Consider the following 21,434-nt stretch of genomic DNA (forward strand, 5'->3'; position numbering starts at 1 on the left):
ATGTCTTGCAGTAAAAAGACATTGAAATATCAATATTAAAGTATTTTTTTGCACTGAGATAGTTATTCTTTCACTGAATTTATTTAAGCAGTTTTACAGCTTTGTGTACATTCACATGGCAGCCTCGTTTTCGCATTCTAACTTTGCCGGCGGAGAAAGGCATGACAAAATGAGTGTCCCAGCTTTCATCGACCTTGATATCCCAGATCAGGTAAAATAAGTGTTTTTGGCTTTACCTGTTTCTTTCCCATCGGACTAGTGCTCTTGCTGAGCCATCTTTACACGAGGTATTCCCCTGCATGCATGTAAATTATCAGGTAAACCACGTCATATGCGCACCTCCATTGGCACGTGCGTTGTACCGCCACTTAGGACTCACGGAAAGTGGTTTCTTGGTGATGCTATTGCTGTGAAGCATATGTCAAACTATTTCCGGAAGGAGTCCTCATGATATAAGTAAAGTAACGTTGCACAATTTGTACAGTAGCTCTATGGGACTATGTTTACTTGTAAATGTACAAACAGCCCAATATTCAAGCGCAGACTTATCCTGTACTTCTCGGTTTGCAGCATACTAAACGCTGTCCGCTGTCTGACGTGGTTTTGCATTTCTACATCCTATGCATGCCGATGTTAGTGATATTCTTCACCTAACAAATGTGCACTGGACCAAAGCCTCTCCATATACATAACCAGGAGAATCATCTGTCAGTCACACGCCATATTTGAAGCTGCCATATAATCTCTTGGCAGTAAGCATATCAGGAGACACACAAGTTGACACAGATATGTACAAAAGAAGGTGGGAGCTCACGCATGCTAACGAAGCTAAAAGGCGAGAATTTACAGTACTTGCTAGACTGAATACAAATCTGGCATAACTGGGTCTTTCTGCTTTACGGCATCGTTAGCAGCTGCTGTACAATCTCGCCTTTCAGCCACGTTAGTTCGCGAGAGCCCCCACCCACACCCGTCTCAACCTGTGTGAAGTGCGTGATATGCCGACTGGGCTTATACCCAATACTTCTCTATTTACCACGTTACCCCATATGAAAGCCTTCTCAGAAATAGCTGCATAGGCTACTGTCAGAGTATTACCCAGTATCTGGCAATTTTGAACATAGGTGATGGCCTTTGTAAACCATGTACATGGTACAGAATATCACCAGTCTGACTTACATCAGCAATGGACAGGGATTATGGACAACCATATCATACAGTGGAAACATCAGTGTGTTCAGGATAGCAAAGGAGAGCTGCTTGTGTAGCATTTGAGGGGATGATGAGGGATACTTGTGTTATTCCATTTGATACCATTGCTGTTTGTTTTCCTAGAGTAAGGAGGCATTCACTTTAAAAAAAAAACGGGGCCTCAGTGGTCGATGTGGTTAGCGTGCCAGCATAGCGCAATGACCCTGGAGCCACTCACCTATGTGGTCGATGCGAGTTCAACTCTTGCTGGCCTCCTCTCCAATCTTACATAGAAAGGTCTGCTAGAAACCTGTTGATTGTCATAGGTTTCTCCCCAGGCTCTGCCCAATTTTTACCACCATAATGCTAGCCATCTTCATATAAGTGAAATATTCTTGAGTACTGCGCAAACATCAGTTCGATAAAATACCATGTTACTAGTTTAGAGACTCCCATAGGTTTGTAAATTAATACGCTCATCATGCCGTCTTTCCATCTGTGTTGTACAAACTATGCTATCCAATATTTAAAGTTGATGGTTGTGTGGCTTTATTTGCAGGGGAACATTCAACACCCTACTGCATTAGGCATTATATTCGCAGAATTGTCTTGAGTCTACCAACCTTTTGTCTTCCTCACCACACCTGTATGAAGCTCATATAAGAATGGAACATGGATGGTTGCCATTTAATTATTGAATTAACAATGCTGCCTTACCTGTGTGGATAAAACACTTGCGGCAGTAAACCACAAGTGCCTGAGTTGTGAGCAGACTTTCCATTTATTACTGACCACATGTCCATTTTGGTGGAACATAACATACATCTGAGAGCTAGTTTCAGTGAGGAGAGGGAGTAGCGGAAAGCCACAGCCTTTTTAGATTGCTTTAAAAAAGATAGTTTGTAACATATTATCCACAGGTATTTCAAGACAAAGATAGTAGTGTATATACATTTAGCTATATAACTTTGTAGGGCTTTGTAACACATTTAAATGCTTTAATTCAGAGCTCACTGGTTACGTACTCGACGACAGTGAGAGAATATAAATCTTTGAAGCATACGTATTGCTGTGAAATGCCATCGCTAATTTGACAGAAAGTATATAAACAGTGTTCGCTCAAAAAAGTTCAAGTGGTAAGATCCCACTAAAAAGATGAAAGGCCTGATTTCCCAGTTCTTGGACAAGAACACAAACCCCCAAATAATATTAGCTTAAGTAAAATGAAATGCACAGTAATGCTTTGATTGCTTAGAGTGCGTATTGCTGTGATATCAAAATCCCCTTCCTTTGTTGTATGTATATAACCCTACGGCATCTAGTTAAACAGCGCACTTTGTGTGTTGCAGTCTGTTGACATCTGTAGAAAGCATTGTTTATTGTCCTCATTTTATATAGCGACGTAGCATAATCCATGTGTGATTTTTCTTTTCTGTGTGGCATAGATGGTTAGATAAAAATCATTATTGCTCAATCAAACAGATTAACTACCTACATGACAGATTCTTATTTATCTTTCTTTTTTACGTTAATACACAACTTTGACTACTAGGCCTATAAAATTTTTAAGTGGATTCTTTTTGGTTTTAATAAATAACGTGCAATCAAAAGATTTATGAAGCTGTTATCCGTCAATCAGATAAGGCTCTTTTTCGAAGCCTTGTACATGGTGAAAACATTTCACCAAAGATGTTCATCTGTGGTTCTTCTGCAGAAGTCGGGGCCTCAGTGTTTCACTTGGAACCAGGACTCCTAAAAATTTTCGTCAGTTTCCGCTTCGTACTCTTTCAGAGAACTCAAACATACAACAATCTTTTAAGAATATGTCTATATGACAATCTAAAATGGCATTGCTTTCAGGGGCCTAAGTTGGCCCTGGACCCTGGTCATTAACACTCTTTCGTTTTCAGCCGCACGTTTCTACCAAATACGGAGTGGATTGTCATTAACTTAGCTTGGTCCATGGATGTTTTCCTCTTTCCCACAATGTATGCAAATAACCGCAGTCATTCAGCTGAAGCGTAGACTCATAGCCAGTCCGTTTATTTGATGTTTTCTACACACCATATTGACATTTATATATAGTCCGTCAGGGTTTCGTACAGTATAGAGCTCTCTGCACGATTGCACAAAACTACTGCAGTACCTGCTCTATATTTTGTCTTTATATAAATGTCAATATACTGCATAGAAAAAATCAAAAGCAACTAAGAGGAGAGAGAAAGATTGCAGGTTCCAACATAAGAAGACATTGGCAGAGGGACTGCTGTCCACAACGTACGTTGCTCCATAGAACTTTAACCCCAAATATGTACCAAGGGAAAAAATATTACAGTACACAAAGGAAATTATTATCCTAGAAATGGCTGAGAATGCATCTCTGGCTGTCTACGATGATAAAGGTTCAAGGGGCCTAGCAGCCACCTGGACCCTGGCCTGTTGCACTGTGATAGTCAGACCTCAGACCTCCCCTGTCATTCTCCACTAGATCTGCCCTTCCACACCACATGTTGTTACAAAAATGGACTCAAAAAATACATTTTCTGACAATGTGTCTGATGTTATTAACAAATTTATCATTGTTTTCACGACTGAACAAAGGGAGATAACCTAGTCAAACAAGTATTAAGTCGGCTACAGAAAATGGGAGTATTCACATGATCTTTGTTGTCCAGTGAAGCCGATTTATTTTTCTGATGCGAGATAAAACATTTTCCTGTTCATTACTCCGGTGTCATAGTGTATAGGATCACCTTAACAATATTCATTTTTGTGGGGACCAAGAAGAATGAAATTACTATAAAAAAAGCAAGGAGACATTCACATCCTTCAATAATTTTTTTTTTTTTTTTCTGAATAATTTTCATGTTATAAAGTAGGAATACACAATGACATCAACACATAGGTATGTCTTACCAACATATAATATATACCAGTATACCAACAGTGGCAATTTGCTGATTATCGCTATGTGTATAAAATAATGTCTAGAATATGAAACTGTCCTCATTTCTGTATTCAGTCCATAAATCTTGTTCTATGTTTAACAGACATCGGAATTGCGAAGTTACCTGAAGTCACTCGGAGCAGAGATATCTGAAGAAAACACAGAGGCAGGCTTGGTGACAGACCTGAAAAATATCATAGAAGCTAGCACAGTGTGCTGGAAAGAGATCAAAGATGATGCAGGTAGTTTGATTTGAAACAGTACCTAGAGATACTTGGATTGCTTATTCAATACAAATGCCATAAGACTGTATGCTTGAGAATTATTGTGTAATTATTAATATTTTTGATGAAGAGGTGAAGATTGACTTGGTGAAATCTTTTGTACAAACAAACTACGCTCAGTTGAAGTGAGATAAGTTCAGAATTTGAAATAAGCTGCATTTTTCCCCCCTTGCTTCTTTACAGATGTGGAGATGGTATTTAATGGCATCATTTCCCTGATGGTTTTTGTGCCAGCTGAGAAGGCAGAAGAAGTAATAACGCTATTTTGCGAAAAAGTGGGCAAAGCTCCTCAAGGAGAAAAACGTGGTCACGTCAGGATAAAATTGCAAGTATAACATTTATAAATATATATATACATATATATATATAACATTTATAAATATAAATGTTAAATGTAAGTATAACATTGCACTATATATACATGTATACATTCATATATATATATATGAGCAGCTATTTTCATTCTATTTTTATTATTATTATTTTATTGTAAAAATTTTTGTTCTATTTTATTATACAGATAGAGACATTGTCTTGTTATTATCTGTTGTAATATGTTATCATGACTGTAATTATAATTGGGTATTGTCCAATAAACAATATAAACTGGTACCTGATCTAACATTGTTAATACTTTTACTCACTGCCTACAAAGCTTCGGGACCAGTAGATCCAGGATCAATCCTTGATCGAGTCACACCTAAGACTTTAAAAGAGGAAGTTGTAACTTCCTCGCTTGGCGTTCAGCATGAAGGGGATAGTGCAACGACTGGTTGACCCGTATCAGTATAATGGCTCGGGCGGGGCGGCTTACTTGCCTTCGGTAAGTCGTCTCAGTGAAGCAGCACTAAATAAAAGAGCGGTGGAAATCCGTCCTGCAGCAAGGAGGCACATTACACGTACATGCACCCTAAGGATTCCTTCGTCGTCATATGACTGAAAAATTGTTGAGTACGACGTTAAACCCCAAGCACTCACTCACTCACTCACTCACTGTCTACAAAATAATGAATCAGGTTTAACATCACCATGACAACATTTCAGACATATCATAGTGAGTGAATGAATGAATGGTAGGGATTTAACAACATACTAAACAATTTTTTACATACATGTATACTGTGTCTTCTTGGGGCAGGGCACTTCTATGCCATCAAAGTGCTGCCTCCACTGAAGTATCATTCTGAAGGCACCAGACATGACACCCCACCCAGTCACATTACACTGACACCAGGCCAACCAGTCCTGTTTCCTTGCTCTAACCTCTCTATGCTGAGCACCGAGCGGGGCAGCAACAAGTATTGTTTTTGATTCCGGGTCTCCCGACTTTGAGGCAGACAATTTATCCATTAGGCCACCAAAGAGGTCATACCACAGTGAGAACACAGGCTAGAACCACCCGCCTGGACTATTCATTTTTTTTGTACATTTCACTTTGAATCAGTAGCACAGGTACAAAATGGGAATGACAGTGTGTTTCTGTCATTCTATGTTCTGAGTTTCTATTTCATTTGTGTTACTTACACGTTACATGTTTTCTTATCTGGTGCCTGTATATTATTGTCTGTTCCAGGTTATTGAATCTACTTGGAATTGATGAATCTTCACCCAACCGGTACACAGTTTACTGTAGTCTGGTGAGATTAGGTGGCCAAACAGATTTACTTCACCTGGTTCCCACAGACTTGGAGAAGGTGTGGTAATAATGCCTGTCTAAAATTCATAGTCGTTAAGCTTATGTCATCGCAGGCTATTTTCTTCAGCCTTCAGTGAGTGAAACTTCATCACCCTCATGGAAGTCAAATATTTTATCACTTATTACAGAACAAAATTCACATGCCGTGAACTTATTTGTGAAAAGTACAAAATGCGATAACCTAGTTAACGGCTAAGTAAACGGCTAAACCTGTAGAGATAAAGGTTTCATTTCCAGTTTTTAGGTGGATCACCCTACCCATATCGTAAAAAACTTTTAGTTTGGTATGCAAATAAAGCCAAAACTAACCAATGAACTTGGCTCAAAAGTAGACCAGTTTTTAAAACTGCTTGAAATCATTAAACAAACACACTGTCTGATGCCCATTGACTTCACGATTACAAATGTGCAAGAATTATTTTTGTACTTTGTGTTGTTTTCATGTTTTGACCAAAAAACCAACAAAACTTTGACAAAACCGTCCTATATAAACAACACGGGAGCTTCATGCTAGACTGTCTGCAACCATTGACTGCAGTTTACAGTTGGAATAGGCATCTGCAACAATGTATTCTTCTGTCTTCTGCTCTGGGGGCACTAACTTCACAACAATGTGTTCTTTCTGTATTTTATCCTTGGTTGTTGGCAGAAGATCAAAGCCACCTAATCTTTTATTCTGGTCTTCAAGTACTTGGCCAATTGTAAATGATGCTTGGCAGAGTAGGGTTCAAATCCACTACATTCCTTTACATTTTTTGGTGTTTTTTTACCATTTTCATGAACTATATAGACATCAGGCTTCCAGAAGTGGTAATAGTCTAGTCGCATGGACCCCAGCAACGCTGTTGGATAACAGCTTTAATTGAATTTTGCAACATCCCAAAAAAACAACTTTGTTTTGCAACAATTTTCATTTCACCTTTAGTGATATCCCTAGGTCATGCTGCCTGGCCGCCGTCGTATAAGTGAAATATTCTTGAGTACGGCGTAAAACACCAATCAAAAAAAAAAAAAAAAAAAAAACTAGGTCATGCTGCAAGTTCACACTACCACAAATTGTCTGGAACCCGATGGTCAGTCATTGTAACATGAAATACATGTATTTTGTAATTAGACCAGTGCTTATACACCATGTATAAAATACCCGTTAGGGGCTAAAGGAGATTTCAGCAAATTTGTTTTTTTGTTGGTGTTCTGGTGAGAGACTGGGACAGAAGCAAATTCCATGACTCGTCAGTTATCCATTCTCCCTGTAATTCCTCCAAGGCAAAAGGTTACCTGTATAACCTTAAACACCTGTGAAGTTACCTTGTGAGTCATCATCCATCAGTATTCCATTGTCACAGTACATTATTGTTTTCAGATCAAGCTGTGGATAGAGAAATGGGAGCTCAGCACACAGAAGGTCCAGCACTTGCTGAGGACTGTACATGGCGCATTTCAAGAAACCAAAATGAGGTTTGCATTAAGCATGTTTATCTGAAACACAAAATGTACAAGAACAAACTGAGGCTAGAACCTAAGATATTAATCCCTTCGCGTCTTGAAAACCTCATTCCTGAATACAGGCTATGATAATACAAGATGCAAGATTAAAACAATGTGGACATCCAAGGAGTCGGTATACTCAATGACCTGTCTCTATTTACCACCACAGACAACCTGGTAGTCATTCTTATCAGACTGTCTTATTTTTGAGTATGGCATAAATACCATTCAAATAAATTATTAGATTGTGAAATTACGTAAAACAAAAAAACGTAAACATAAAGCCTTTGACAGCTGACACCATCCGCATGATCAAGAGGTAAAACTAAGCAGTTCTAGAGCTCTGAACTGCACTACCCGACAACACTGGTACTGCCAACAGGCAGCAGACAGCTTTGCAGCAAAACCCTTTGAAAGATAAAATGCATCAACAACAGTCACTGCATCATATGAAAGACTTCAAGCTGCTTTATGGAAATTTTACTTGGCTTGTTGCTTTTAGTTGTATGTTCTTTAAATGATTGTCTTTAAATGTGAGACAGGGTGACGAAGGGAACGGATGCCTGCACTGGTTCACTTTCTGGATCTAGATTCAAAATCTGGTATTGTTTTCAGCGAAAATGCCACAAAAGTGATGATAGAGTTGCTAGGGACATACACAGAAGACAACGCCTCTCAAGCCAGAGATGATGCTCACAGGTATTGTGGTCATTGAGTTTATTAGCTCAACATATAGAGCCTTTGTCAGACTGAATCTTGTTTGAGCTTTGTATGGGAGGTTGAGGCTTTTTAGGGGGTAGGTGGGGGTGGCTGCAGCCTACCCGTATGCCGCTCCAGTTCTAACCGCTCGGTAAACACACCTGACCTAATCCTAAACTGAGTGTTGTCACACTACATTGGGCCAGATCATATATGTTTTTTTTATGACGGTCCAATCCAGATTTGGAAGCTGTTTATTAACTGTTTGATATGACAGTGTTCTAAACAAACTAGATCAGAGATAATGTGATCAAGGGACTGCATTATTAAAGGATTTTTCTTCTGGAAATATTGTTCAGGCAAATGTTATTCAAAGCTTGGAAACTTTTAAACCTAACGATAGACAAACACCCTAACAGCCGTCTTTACTGGAGAACACAAGACACTATTCAGTGGAGTTGTGTCAGTCAGAAGCCACGATGATGCAGAATGTAAATGATGTCTCTTGTTTCAGGTGTATAGTAACTTGTCTGGCAGACCCAAACACCTACCTGATGGACCATTTACTAACATTGAAACCTGTGAAATTCCTGGAAGGAGAACTCATACATGATGTAAGTCATCAGTTGTGGCATGTGCAATTCTAATGATTTCTGTGTTTCTCTTGATTCTCTAAACATTGATGGAGTTGCGGCTAGATTTCATCTATATTTTCTCCAGCAGTGCTGCTGTTTTTTTGTTGTTTTTTTTTTGATTTGACAAGCACAGGATGCATATTGATGGTTTGTTTTAATTCATCTCCAGATTTTGCTTAATGGTCTAAGAAATGTTCAGAAGGTTTACATTTTTTCCAAGACACAACATGTTTTGGGGATGGTGTTTTCAGAAGAATTGTCTGCTTGTATTTTTGATCATTTGTAATAGCAGATAGATTTATGTATGACTCAACATTTACTTTTGCACTGAATTGATAGAAACATTTTCTGTTGTTTTGTTTTTTCAGCTTCTCACAATATTTGTCTCAGGAAAGTTAACTCAGTACTTGCAGTTCTACAAAAACAACACAGATTTTGTCACATCATTAGGTAAGTTCAGATTCTAGCACAAAATTAGCACATATTTTGTAGAGATATTTTCTCATTACTAACACCTCAACTCAGCATTGGTTATACTAACAAAGCAAACACGGGGCCTCCGTGGCTCAGTTGGTTAGCCCGTTACCGCAGCGTAATGACCCAGGAGCCTTTCACCAATGCGGTCACTGTGAGTTCAAGTCCAGCTCATGCTGGCTTCCTCTCTGGCTGTACAAGGGAAGGTCTGCCAGCGACCTGCCGATGGTGTTGGGTTTCCCCCGGGCTTTGCTCGGTTTCCTCCCACCATAATGCTGGCCTCCGTCGTATAAGTGAAATATTAATATAAGTGCGGCGTAGAACACCGGTCAAATAAATAAATAAACGAAGCAAACATCAATCATCCTGCTGTCTAATCTTGCAGGCTTGTCTCATGAAGAGAACTGGATAGGCTCGTTTCTCGTGTCTTTCATACTTGTCTCATAATATGTTGAATTCTCTCGTCTCGTAGGTTTGTCTCATGAACAGGGTGTGATATGTCGAATTCTCTTGTTTTACACTTTGCATGAATAGAACCTGAAGTGTTGATTCCTCACATTTTGCAGGCTTTTCTCGTGAATCGAATCTGACATGGTCTCTTGTCTTGGATATTTATCTCATGATATGTTGAATTCGTCTTGCATCCTTGCCTCATGAACAGGACCTGATGTGTTGATTTCTACCATTTTTCAGGCTTGTCTCATGAACAGAACCTGAAGAAAATGCGTTTGCTGACCTTTATGCAGTTGGCAGAAGGAAAGAAAGAAGTTGAATTTGAACAGATTCAGAAAGAAATGGAACTGAATGAAGATGATGTTGAAGATTTCATCATAGAAAGTTAGTATTAACTACAAATTTGTCACTTGTCCTCCCCTCTGGAAAACGGCATATATTATTTAATGCGTTCTTTGTTTCTTTTTTTTATGAAGGATAATTAACCGGTGGTTAAGGAGTGAAACATTTTTGGTTTCTCTTGCTGCCTTTTTTCAAGCTCATGTGTTGTTTAGTTTGTCACTAAACAATAACATATCTGTGACTGGCATTAGAAATTGTAGGTGAGAAAGATTCAGAGATCAAAACAGACACTTATTTCTTTTTCCTCCTCTTCCAGTTTTGAAGACCAAATCAGTACGAGCAAAAATTGACCAGACTCAGAAGAAAGTAATCATCAGTTACACAACACAGCGTACGTTTGGAAGACAACACTGGCAGATGTTACGCCAATACCTGGAGGAATGGCATTCGAACTTGGAAGCCGTGAGGAACAGCTTACAGACTCTGGCTATGATGCCAACAGGCCCTGCAGCTCAGTGACAACTGCTATCTCACCTTAACGCCAATGCCACAGAAGTGACAGTAGATATCTGGCCTCTTTGACTGGAATGCCAGTGTAACCGGCTACATAACTTCAAGAACTTGTAATAATGGTATCAGAACTATTTTGTGGAGTGCAGTAATACATGCACTTTTATGATGGTTGCCTTCAGACATACAAACATATAAAGCCACGTTGACACAATACGGTTTGGCATAACCAATTCAACAAAGTTGACAAGTCAACATGTAAACTGTCATTTGATCTTAGTTGAATGCTACAAATTGAATGAAATGTAGAATGTCAACTCGCACGCAGAATGTCTGTAGAAAAATCGTACTCAGTAAGCGAGTCATGGTATGATTTCCACGGCTGCATAACTTAGGTTAGTAACAAGAAATAATTTAGCATGGTCATTTTTTGAGTCAAAGAATTTTAGAGATGGCTGCCAGATTCATTAAGATCAGATTTACTATTTATTCATTACCCTCATTCAGAAACATTTTGAGGAGACTTCTCTATTCTGTTGTGTCACTTCTGTATCACCTTTGATTCTATGGTATTATTTTCATGACGTGGAAATATGCTGACCAGTCATGGTGCGTAATAATTAAATCCATTGATCCAAACTAACATAGATTTTTTGATGAATTTGTCTGCTGTTATTGATGAAAAGGATGTTGTTTCAGGCTTAGGTACTGAGCCACCAAATAGATTTCCCTGCAAAATGACCAGCCCTTGACCATGAAAGTCATTTGTGTATGTACTAATGCAGCTCTCAGTGGTGTAGTTACGGCTGTTTCGAGATTGATCTGACATAACGTTTAGCAAAATTTTGTTCCGCCAAGGCTGTCCCCAAGCCAACATCAGAGCTTGCTCCATTTAAAAACCTGATGCAGTTATCTGCCCTTGTCAAATGTCACAAGGCCGTCTGTACAGCCGCTCACTTTGAGCGTCAGAAAGGAATCTGGGACCCAAGCGGCCTACGAAACAACAGATCAACCATGTGCTTATGATAAATCGACAAATTAAAAGATAACGAACATGAGTGTCTGCTAACTTGGGTGGCCCTCTGCGGTGGCGTTGTCCTCACTACACCTGTCCCATTATCCTGACACCAAACCCACTATTGTACACGAAATAGGCATACATTCACATACAGCCAGGAGAGTAGGCACAAGCATCACCACTGCGCCAAAAAAATGAGAGCATTGGCACACTGTGAAGAACAGTTTAAAGTTTGAATGGGTACTCCCAGTTAAACGCAGTAAAGTGTTCGTCGGTTACATAACAATAAAATTTGCTAACACCAGTTGTACTGAAGTGGGCGGACCAGAACACAGATTGTGACTGATGCATGCAGTGGATGTTATGCAAACTGAAGTACTACACGTTAAAACCATGTGTATACAAACAAGGAATTTATTGGGTCGTATGTCACAGATTTAACATTTCGAGGTGAAGTATTTAGCTTGGCTGCCTACACAGGGTACGTAGCCGCTGAGGCTATTCCACACTGGTTCCTCTTGTTTCTGGACATGTACACGTAGCCTTGCATTCCCCACGCTTTCCCTGCAACGAGCCAATATCATAAAGTATGTGAATACCAAAACAAGCAATCTGTAATATTTTCACCGTAAAGTAACCAATATTACAATTTCTGAATAGTATATTGGAGGGGGCGGGGGGAGGTCCGTGGCCGCCTAGGAGCCACTCACTAATGCGGTCGCATTTCAAGTGCAGCTCATGCTGACTTCCTCTATGGCCGTGCGTAGGAAGGTCAGCCAGCAAAGTGCGGATAGTCAAGGGTTTTCCCAAGGTTCTACCTGGTTTCCTCCTGTCATAATGCTCGTCGTCGTCGTATAAGTGAAATATTTTGAGTACAGCGTAAAATACCAATCAAATGAATAAATAAAATAACTATTAGTTCTGAATACAAAACCCTCACTACTGTGTAGTGGTAAAAGCGCTCACCTGTATGAAAAGGTGACTTCGCTAACTACAAGCGCGGGTTCCTTCCTGCCCTCGGACAGGGAATTTCTAGATTCCCCCCGGTTTCATTCTTCTTGGAACCTTGGTTACAATACGGAGTCAAAGGCGGTCGTGAACCCGCTTACGCAGTCTTTCGTATGTTCAAAACCACTGCATTTCCACAAATATGACATTAAAATCGCTACGTGACACGTTTGAAAGTTCGTCAGCAACTTGCTCGGGCTTCCTCCATCTCAGTGTTACTATGACCCCCATGATGCCATCGTAAAAGGGAAGATTATCTGGTATGGCTTTAAGCAACAATCAAATGAAATCGAACTACATACGAGATCAGCATCCAGCTCTGTACGTTCTCAAATGTTTATGACTAAATTTACGTATTTCATGTGACCGATAACGGAATATAGGCCAAAGGGTGGTCATTTTCACACATTTTTTTTTCTATCAGTGAAAATACCAATAAAAATGAATATATCTATCAGTGATGGACATCAATTAATCCAGTCAGGCAAACAAACTGCCTCTTAAAGAAATACTCATCCCATATATGAATGAACACTCACCCCAGCTGTTCTTACAAATCCAATACTCATTGCCAGAACTGTCTTTCCCGTATCCCACGAGAAGTAAGGCGTGGTCTAGCCGTGTAGGGCTACAGTTCGGATCGTCGTAAATACCAGCTTGATACATCTGAAAGGAGACTTGGCTCGCGTCTATCGCCACTAACACCGGGGTCTTGAGAACAGCCATCTGTAGGTCAGCTTCGTCTCCGCTTGTTACGGTCCGGCCCCCATCCACCTGTTACAGTATATGTAGTATAGGGTCAATTTTGCTCGAAGGATGCTATTGTTTAAAAACTGGAAATCTGAACTCATTCATATACAAGGTGTCCCAGAAGTGGCGCACCATCCAGGTTGAGGTTGAATGCTTGAGCTACAGAGCGGTGTGTTGCCCCATCTCTTCCAAACATGAAAACCAATTCAGCTCTTTCTTGAAACTGTTAGTTTATTAACCATAATTAACTCTAAAAGAGAGGGAAAAAAAATTAAAATCGGTATTAAATCTGAAACACAGAAAAAAATGAAAATCAAGATGGTGCACGACTTCTGGGACACCCTGTATAAATGTTTAAATGCCCCTTAAGTTGCCTTTAACATCACAGTAAGCAGAATTCGTTTGTTGTTTCTTATAATGCTTATTATGCTTTATAGTATAAAATAATACCGCACAGCAAGGGAAAACAGAGGAGCGGAGACAGGGTGAGAATCGCTAAATTAGATGAACAAAAACGCAGTGATCCTAATAGTTTGGGTTGTAAGAATTCACTAGAATGTCCTTAGGTCTTTAGTGCGTATCTGGATCCTTCCAATGTCAGTGGAAGCGCATGTGCCCATCTATTGTGCGGATCATGTCCGACTTGTATAAGTGTGCTTAAATGATTTCACACACATATACTAAAGCTAAGACCTGTAAAAAAGTTCTTTTTTTTCAGAAAAGATATGCATAATGTGAGCGATCATGTGGAAAATAATACAAATCCATCATTGATATAAACGTCAAGAAGTCCACTCCTAGGAATATGAAGGACACTTAAACATTTCTTGAGCTAACGAACTCTTACTACATGTGCACCCAGGTTTAAGCAGAATGAAGACACTGTACCAGATTGTTCAAAAGAAATTACACATTGTGTGCTGAGAAGAACAGGAGACGGCTTTCAGTGATTTGAAGGTGTGACCTGCCCCTTCATGGGAACAATATATTATTGTCAGAAATGAGTGCCTGTGCTGGTCTACACATCGTCAGGGGATCTATTCATAATCGACACATGTGAAGACGCATGTACCGTAAATTGGGGTGACTTCGGACAACGTGGTGAATTCGGACAGTGAGCCAATAAAAGTATAGAATAGTATCGTTATTGTTGCAACTTACACTGTGTATATTTTTTGCACTTCGAGCACCCCATATATGCGTTGGTACTTTTCCATAGACCATCGGTATCTGTTATACATACGTTTAGTGTCGCATGGCCGTGTTCCAAGGTAGGTGTGCAAAATCGGTCTCCATTCAAACTTTTGTAAACTTTCTCTCGATATCTTTAACCACAAAACTTAACCTTGTATCAGGCGATTTTTTATAAAGTCATTTTATTGAAGTATCCAATATAACAACTATATTAAGCAAGCGCAATAATTCTTTCCGTTAAAGGGAAATAATATCACCCTGTCTTGTTTTCTTTGGCGGTTAGGGGTGTATTCGGACAACTTTTGGGGTGGATTCGGACACACACAAACATGTCAAGGAAATATAAGAAAGTGGTTGGTGGTCGTGCCATGAATACATCTCTTCCCGACAAGCACGAAAAGGCTGTTAAAGCTGTAAAAGACGGCAAATTGTCTGTTAGAAAAGCTGCAGCTCAGTATAATGTTAAACGCTCTACTCTCCAAGATCATGTAAGCGGACGTCATCTTGGTAAGCAGGGAGGTCAACCAGCTTTGTCTCTTGAAGAGGAAAATTTACTCACTGATCGCCTAATACTGTGTGGTAAATGTGGGTTTCCACTAACTTTAATGGATCTGAGACTTTTTGTTAAATCCTACCTAGATCGGCGTGGCAAAACAATGAGGGCATTCAGGAACAATACACCTGGGCCTGAGTGAGCTAAAGGATTTATGAAAAGGCACCATAAGCAACTTTCGGAAAGAAATTCACAAAATATAAAATTGGCCAGAGCAGAAATTGGCGAAGAAGTTTTAACTACCTACTTTAACAACCTGGAGAAAGAAACCCAAGATGTTCCGCCCAGTCACATTGTAAACTACGATGAGACAAATTTGACCGACGACCCCGGCCGAAAGAAAATTGTTGTGAAAAGAGGTAGCAGATACCCTGAAAGAGTTCAAAATTTTTCAAAATCCGCTACCTCTCTCATGATTGCTGCGGCGGCGGACGGTACAGTTCTCCCGTACTACGTTGTATACAGATCCAAGCATCTTTATGACACCTGGACAACTGGAGGTCCGGAACGATGTCGTTTCAATCGCAGTCTAAGTGGTTGGTTTGACCAAGTTTGCTTCGAAGACTGGTTTTCCAATGTCATTCTTCCTTACATGAGGCGCTTGAACGGCAGGAAAGTATTGATTGGTGACAATCTTAGCAGCCATTTGTCGCCGTATGTAATTGAAAAGTGCCAAGAACATGACATAGCGTTTGTGTTTCTTCCCCCCAAACTCAACCCATCTTACTCAGCCCTTGGATGTGGCATTTTTCAGACCAATGAAAATATTTTGGCGCCAAATATTGGACAAGTGGAAAATCAGCGGCGAAGGACGACGATGCACTTCCATTCCAAAAGATGTATTCCCACGGCTACTTCATGAACTTTCAGAGAAATTATCTACCACTCAGAGCGAAAATGTAAAATCTGGGTTTAAAAAGTGCGGCATTGTCCCTCACGACCCAACCCCTGTTCTTGATAGGATTCCAAGGGAAACCGAGAAAACTCCTGAAGGAGCAGAGGCCATGGAATGGATGGCGCATTAATAGCGTTGTTGAAAGAAATACGTGGTGCAGATTGTCAACAGCAAAGAAACGAGCAAAGCGTCTTCGTGTTGATCCGGGAAAAAGTGTTTCTTCAGAGGATTTATCCCACAATGATGATGACAACGGTGAAACTAGTGACTCCGAGGAAACAAGTTCAGGAGAAGAGGAATCTACAGAAGCGTCGTCTGAGAGCACAGAAGGTGAAGATTCCGATAAAGGGGTTAGCAGCCATTGCGATAATATAGAAACAGAAGGTGTCCAGGGAACCTCGTCATCGGGAAATGCTCAGCGAAGCAGTGGAAGAACTGGACTAACTGGCGTGGTTAACGTGAAGTCAATAAGGAGTTACATGTAGATCAGTGGGTATTAGTGCGGCTTGGGGATCGTGTGAAGAAACTGTTCATCGGAAGGATCGACACCGTGTATTATTCAGATGGGGATCTTGAGGTTTCCTTTTCTAAGAAGAAAAGGTCTGCAGACAAATGTATTTGTTCACCCCAAAGAAGAAGACTGTGCATTAGTGGATTTCGACCAAATAGTTGGAGCACTTAATCAACCACAAACACTGCGAAGAGGTCTGCTCAAATTTGCGGTTGACGCCAGTGAATGGATCCCATAGTCAACAAAAGGAATTCTAGAGACGTTCTGTTCCGTATTTGAACTGTGTGTTGCAAAGCTTTTGTTTTTAAACTGTAAAATTATGCTCCCAAATGGTGTAAACGTGATTGCGGTTTCTCAAATTTGTTTCATTGTTAAGCAAAACACGTGCATTTATAACTTTTCAAACATCCTGAGATGTTTAAGTTAAAATTTGTATTTTTTAAAAACCTAATTAAAGTCCGAAACCAACCCTTTGGTTCGCTTATCTCGTTTATGTGTTGATGTAAAGTAAATGTCCGAAGTCACCACCTCCTGTGGGGGGAATTCGGACAACTTTCAAACAAAAAAAAATCGCAGACTCTTATACATTTAAGACTTGTACTAATGCTGGCTGAACCCATATATTAAATGCAAACTGATAAGAAGAAAAAGTCCTTATTATATCAGATATTCTGAAGCACAGAAAGAAAAGACTAAATAAAAAAATCGTCCGAATTCACCCCAGCTTACGGTACCAAATGGGGCTGCTTTTGATGCCCTTCTGTCACACATCTAAAGTTTGAGGATAAAATCCAGCTAGTCTCGCTAATGTGTCACTCGGCGAGAACTATACTCGTAACTGCCACATTGAAGTCCCAATTTCGCCTCAATCTTGTGGTGAAAAAGTGTTCCCTGCCTAGAGATAACAGCAGTTTAACTTGACTATTCACGTTTAAATCCCCTCCGGGTGACTCGCCCGGTGGGCAAAAGAACTGGGCCAAGACGATTTTGTTCTTGAGCATAGGCCTAAGAAGAAAGCACTAGAAACTCAGACTCTCTTGTGACTGTTTGTGACTATGCCGGTACTGATCCAAGTAACTGCCTTGTGGAGGTTGCCCACACCGTCTCAAAACCAGCCAATAATGGCAACAGTTTGAACAAGATGTCGATGACATCCTTGTATGTGTTATCTACAGGATACCCTCTGAGGATGAAGCACAGCTTTTTTAACCCGACTGCCAGCAACTGGCCCCCACGGTACACGCAAACAGAATGTCAAATCCGAATTCTTGAATAAGTGGGCAAAAGGATGTTCAGCGGATAGGAAATAGAGTGCTTTGGAGAGCCCAGCGTTGGAACGTCTGTGGCCAAGAAGCTTGGCTATGTCCCCTATTTTAATGAAGATTTCTCGCTATATACTTTACAATTAAGACTCAAACTGTATAGCTCGAAGACAGTATGGGGCGGGTGATGCAGGGAAGACGACATGCAGGGTGTTTACCTGTTTGATTTGTTCACAGACAAGATGTTATCCATCCACCGATTTAGTTGCAGGTGAATTATTTGCCTGTGTATTCTATTTTCATTTCATAGTTACCTGTCCGACTTGTTTACAGGTGGGACGTTGACAATCTGACGTGTTATAATCCTGTGCCAAACACAGTCCCCCAATTTTATGGACACATTCAAATACTGGTCCTAGCATGGCAGTTTCCGCAGCAGTCAGCGACCTCCTGACGCTAAGGTTGAACAATGATCCCATGTGGATGGCCCCATAACTCGACACAGCATCTGGAGAAACATTCAAATTATTAATAAACAAATTAAGCTTTGGGATCCGTTTTAACGAAGATGTAAAGTCATACGTAATTACCATGGCGACATATCTATCTATCTATCTATCTATCTATCTATCTGTCTATATTTTATGTATACTGTTATTTTTCAAATCATCTTGTCACGTACTAATTCTCAATTTCTGTATACATATAAAATAAAATTAATAGGAAATTTTTCACTTCTATGTCGGCAGTCATTTTTATTGTTGAAGGTAAGCAGAGTGTTTGCAGTAAGCCACCGACCACTTCGCCGGGTACCCATATATTTGCGTAGTAAAGTATGTTATGTTTGTTTTTCTTTTCTATATCTAGCAGCTCATACCGTAAGGTTGGTGAACAAAAGAAAGAGAAATTTTACACTCACACGGTGTTTCAACGTTGTGTGTTGCCTGGTTGGTACTTGACTCCTGTGGCACATTTTTACGTGAAATTCCGTTATACAGGCTTACATGTTTGCAATATGCCCAGTCCAACATTAAGTACTTCCAGTAAGTGTCATTACGGTATTGGGGAGCGAGTTTGGTATCCCTGATTACTGATAATTAACGCAGTTTCCAACGCACGTGGTGTGAGTCTTACCATAGTGATATATATATATATATATATATATATATATATATATATATATATATATATATATATATATATATATACAGTATATATATACTCGCTACGGGGCCGGGAGAGACCTTGACGTCACAGGCCTATGCGTCACAGGCCTGTGCTCTAAATCAGAACGCAGCCGGTGAGGTCCCGTAAGGGTTCCATCAATCTGTACGGTAGACTCGACTAATTTGGGCTCGAGTAGCAGTTAAACTACATGTACATGAAAAGGTAACCTTGTTTTATTTACTTGCGTGATCGTGAAAAGATAAGTCAAAATAAATAATTTGAGTATTATCTCAAAGCCTGTAAAGCATATATGAATGATTACATTTCCATGTGACCAGCACAGGCAGCTGGCTGTGGCTGAAATCGATGTTTCTATTTTTAGACGCGTTGCCATACTGGCCGCGTTGTGATTATGAAAGCTGTTCAGTCCAGTTTATCTGTAGTTACCTAATGCACACTGACTCTAAGAACGTTCTCGTTGGACAGTTGGCCTAACCGATTTTCCGGTTAGCCAAATTGAACCGCACGTAACCGTTGCGCGACCGACGGTTTCGTTCGCGCCAAATTTCGCTGCCTGTTTATGTATACTGTTATTTTTCAAATCATCTTGTCACGTACTAATTCTCAATTTCTGTATACATATAAAATAAAAATTAATAGGAATTTTTCACTTCTATGTCGGCAGTCATTTTTATTGTTGAAGGTAAGCAGAGTGTTTGCAGTAAGCCACCGACCACTTCGCCGGGTACCCATATATTTACGTAGTAAAGTATAATGTATTGTCAGTTTGCTTGATCGTATATTTATAGATGTACCTCTTGTGACGTAGGCAAGCACTGAACCGATTTGTCCCTGATCGATCACCGGCAAAACCACCCCTTTCTTCCGCCAGTCGAACTCGGCTGGGGCATGGGAATTTCTGCCAGAGATGGGTATTCGGTTGTCCCTGGCCCATGGTAACTGAATCCTAGACCGGTTGGCCGCGGACTGTATATAATCGTGTTGAGGAATGTTACAAGAATCAAAAAGAGATTGCATCTTTAGGATCAGTATTATATTTGTTCATATTTCTACATTTGAATACATTTTCCTTTTCCTGCACTGAAAAAAAATTAGTCTGTTCATTTTAAAAGAAAGTCTGTTGTCTAATGCTAGCATGTATCCTGTTATTGCAGCAGGTTGTTATGTTCAATATGATAACACACATACTCTAGTAATTCAACATAAAGATTCTATTAAACCAACATGATTTTTTGTTGAATATGAATATTTGTTGAATATTATGTTCCAATATCAGAATACATCACATAACATCACTCACATAATCTTTCGTGTCACTAGCTTGTACATGCACTAAAAGTTCATGATTGCAATCATGATAATAAATGTAAGCGGATGCAGATGTTGAATAATGTTTTTATATACGTGTATTTTTTTTTAAGTCTAGCCCATTAAAGTTTAAAGTACCGCTCCCCCACCCCCACCCTCAACACACACACACCACCCACCCCTGCATTTAGTACAGGCGTTTCTTAGGATTACCCTAAATTGGATTTTTCATACACTGTTTACTTCTTTCATCCCGTATAATTAAAATGACCAAATATGTGTTCAAATGTTTATACATTTGAACTGTCAACAATTAAGGGTGTGCTTTTAGTTGTAATCCAACAGACTGACGATATTTTTGCAACATATTGTAGCGTTGGGCCCACATTCACACCTACAACTAACCTGATCGGCTAAACTGTTAAGGCCCATTCGGAATGTGACCCCAGGCCGATTGTTGTGCTCCAAAACTAACGCGCGGTTGTGCAACCATGTCGTTTTCCTCAGTGATTCTTCTGCTTGGGTAGCATAGCTTTTGTCGAACCGCCGTGTCCATAGTTTCCATTCTAAATCAGTGCTGTGATCTACTGCCTGGCAGTACCAGACCGTCACACAACCTAACACAAGGAGCCAAGCGTTAACAGAGTATGACATGTTTTTAGTTTAGTCAACACGGGTGCATTATAGCTGATATTCTGTGCGTCATATACGCATTCATAAGCACGTGACTGGCGTATTGGAATTTGAAACGTAGGGCTCTATGTATAGTAGTCTAAAGGCAGCTGATCTGCACGTGAATTACAAATATCAAGGTATATGGTGCCAAAGTACTCCCAGAAACAATAAAACAACTTCTTATACACTGAGCTACAATAACTGAGCGCTTTAATTATTCCTATATATATACTTTATGTGTGGGAACATGTGTAATTTGAATACAGGTAAGAGTTTCATGAATTAGACTGGAACATGCATATATGGGTCGAAATAAATATATAGATAGATGATACATTTTTATATTGGACGTC

The 21,434-nt window shown here is 39.9% G+C and overlaps 2 protein-coding genes across 2 annotated transcripts; one reads left to right on the top strand and one right to left on the bottom strand.

Moving 5' to 3' along the window:
- The first annotated feature begins 147 nt into the window (after window positions 1-147).
- On the top strand, window positions 148-11,362 carry LOC135467617 (eukaryotic translation initiation factor 3 subunit M-like). Its single transcript, XM_064745393.1, has 10 exons — window positions 148-211; window positions 4,242-4,380; window positions 4,606-4,747; window positions 5,996-6,116; window positions 7,482-7,576; window positions 8,222-8,305; window positions 8,820-8,919; window positions 9,309-9,390; window positions 10,108-10,251; window positions 10,526-11,362. The coding sequence occupies exons 1-10, from the start codon at window positions 170-172 to the stop codon at window positions 10,726-10,728; spliced, it is 1,152 nt and encodes a 383-aa protein (XP_064601463.1). The 5' UTR covers window positions 148-169; the 3' UTR covers window positions 10,729-11,362.
- A 797-nt stretch (window positions 11,363-12,159) lies between these two features.
- On the bottom strand, window positions 12,160-21,062 carry LOC135468887 (procathepsin L-like). Its single transcript, XM_064747349.1, has 5 exons — window positions 20,812-21,062; window positions 19,893-20,064; window positions 18,225-18,418; window positions 13,285-13,519; window positions 12,160-12,301 (listed from the first exon to the last, which is right to left on the bottom strand). Exons 1-5 carry the CDS (start codon window positions 21,058-21,060, stop codon window positions 12,210-12,212), a joined length of 942 nt encoding a protein of 313 aa, XP_064603419.1. The 5' UTR covers window positions 21,061-21,062; the 3' UTR covers window positions 12,160-12,209.
- Window positions 21,063-21,434: the final 372 nt, after the last annotated feature.

This window comes from Liolophura sinensis, chromosome 6, assembly GCF_032854445.1.
Source record: "Liolophura sinensis isolate JHLJ2023 chromosome 6, CUHK_Ljap_v2, whole genome shotgun sequence".
NCBI classification, from domain to species: domain Eukaryota; kingdom Metazoa; phylum Mollusca; class Polyplacophora; order Chitonida; family Chitonidae; genus Liolophura; species Liolophura sinensis.

What these genes read in the sequence shown, in the direction of transcription:
- LOC135467617 (XM_064745393.1), top strand. Translation starts at nt 170, where the DNA reads ATGAGTGTCCCAGCTTTCATCGACCTTGATATCCCAGATCAG. An exon ending in TTCCCACAGACTTGGAGAAG is followed by an intron (nt 6,117 to 7,481) that starts GTGTGGTAATAA and finishes TATTGTTTTCAG; the next exon opens with ATCAAGCTGTGGATAGAGAA. An exon ending in TTTCAAGAAACCAAAATGAG is followed by an intron (nt 7,577 to 8,221) that starts GTTTGCATTAAG and finishes TATTGTTTTCAG; the next exon opens with CGAAAATGCCACAAAAGTGA.
- LOC135468887 (XM_064747349.1), bottom strand. Translation starts at nt 21,060, where the DNA reads ATGTCATACTCTGTTAACGCTTGGCTCCTTGTGTTAGGTTGTGTGACG. An exon ending in GCTTGCCTACGTCACAAGAG is followed by an intron (nt 18,419 to 19,892) that starts GTACATCTATAA and finishes ATGTTTCTCCAG; the next exon opens with ATGCTGTGTCGAGTTATGGG. An exon ending in GATTTGTAAGAACAGCTGGG is followed by an intron (nt 12,302 to 13,284) that starts GTGAGTGTTCAT and finishes GGCTCGTTGCAG; the next exon opens with GGAAAGCGTGGGGAATGCAA.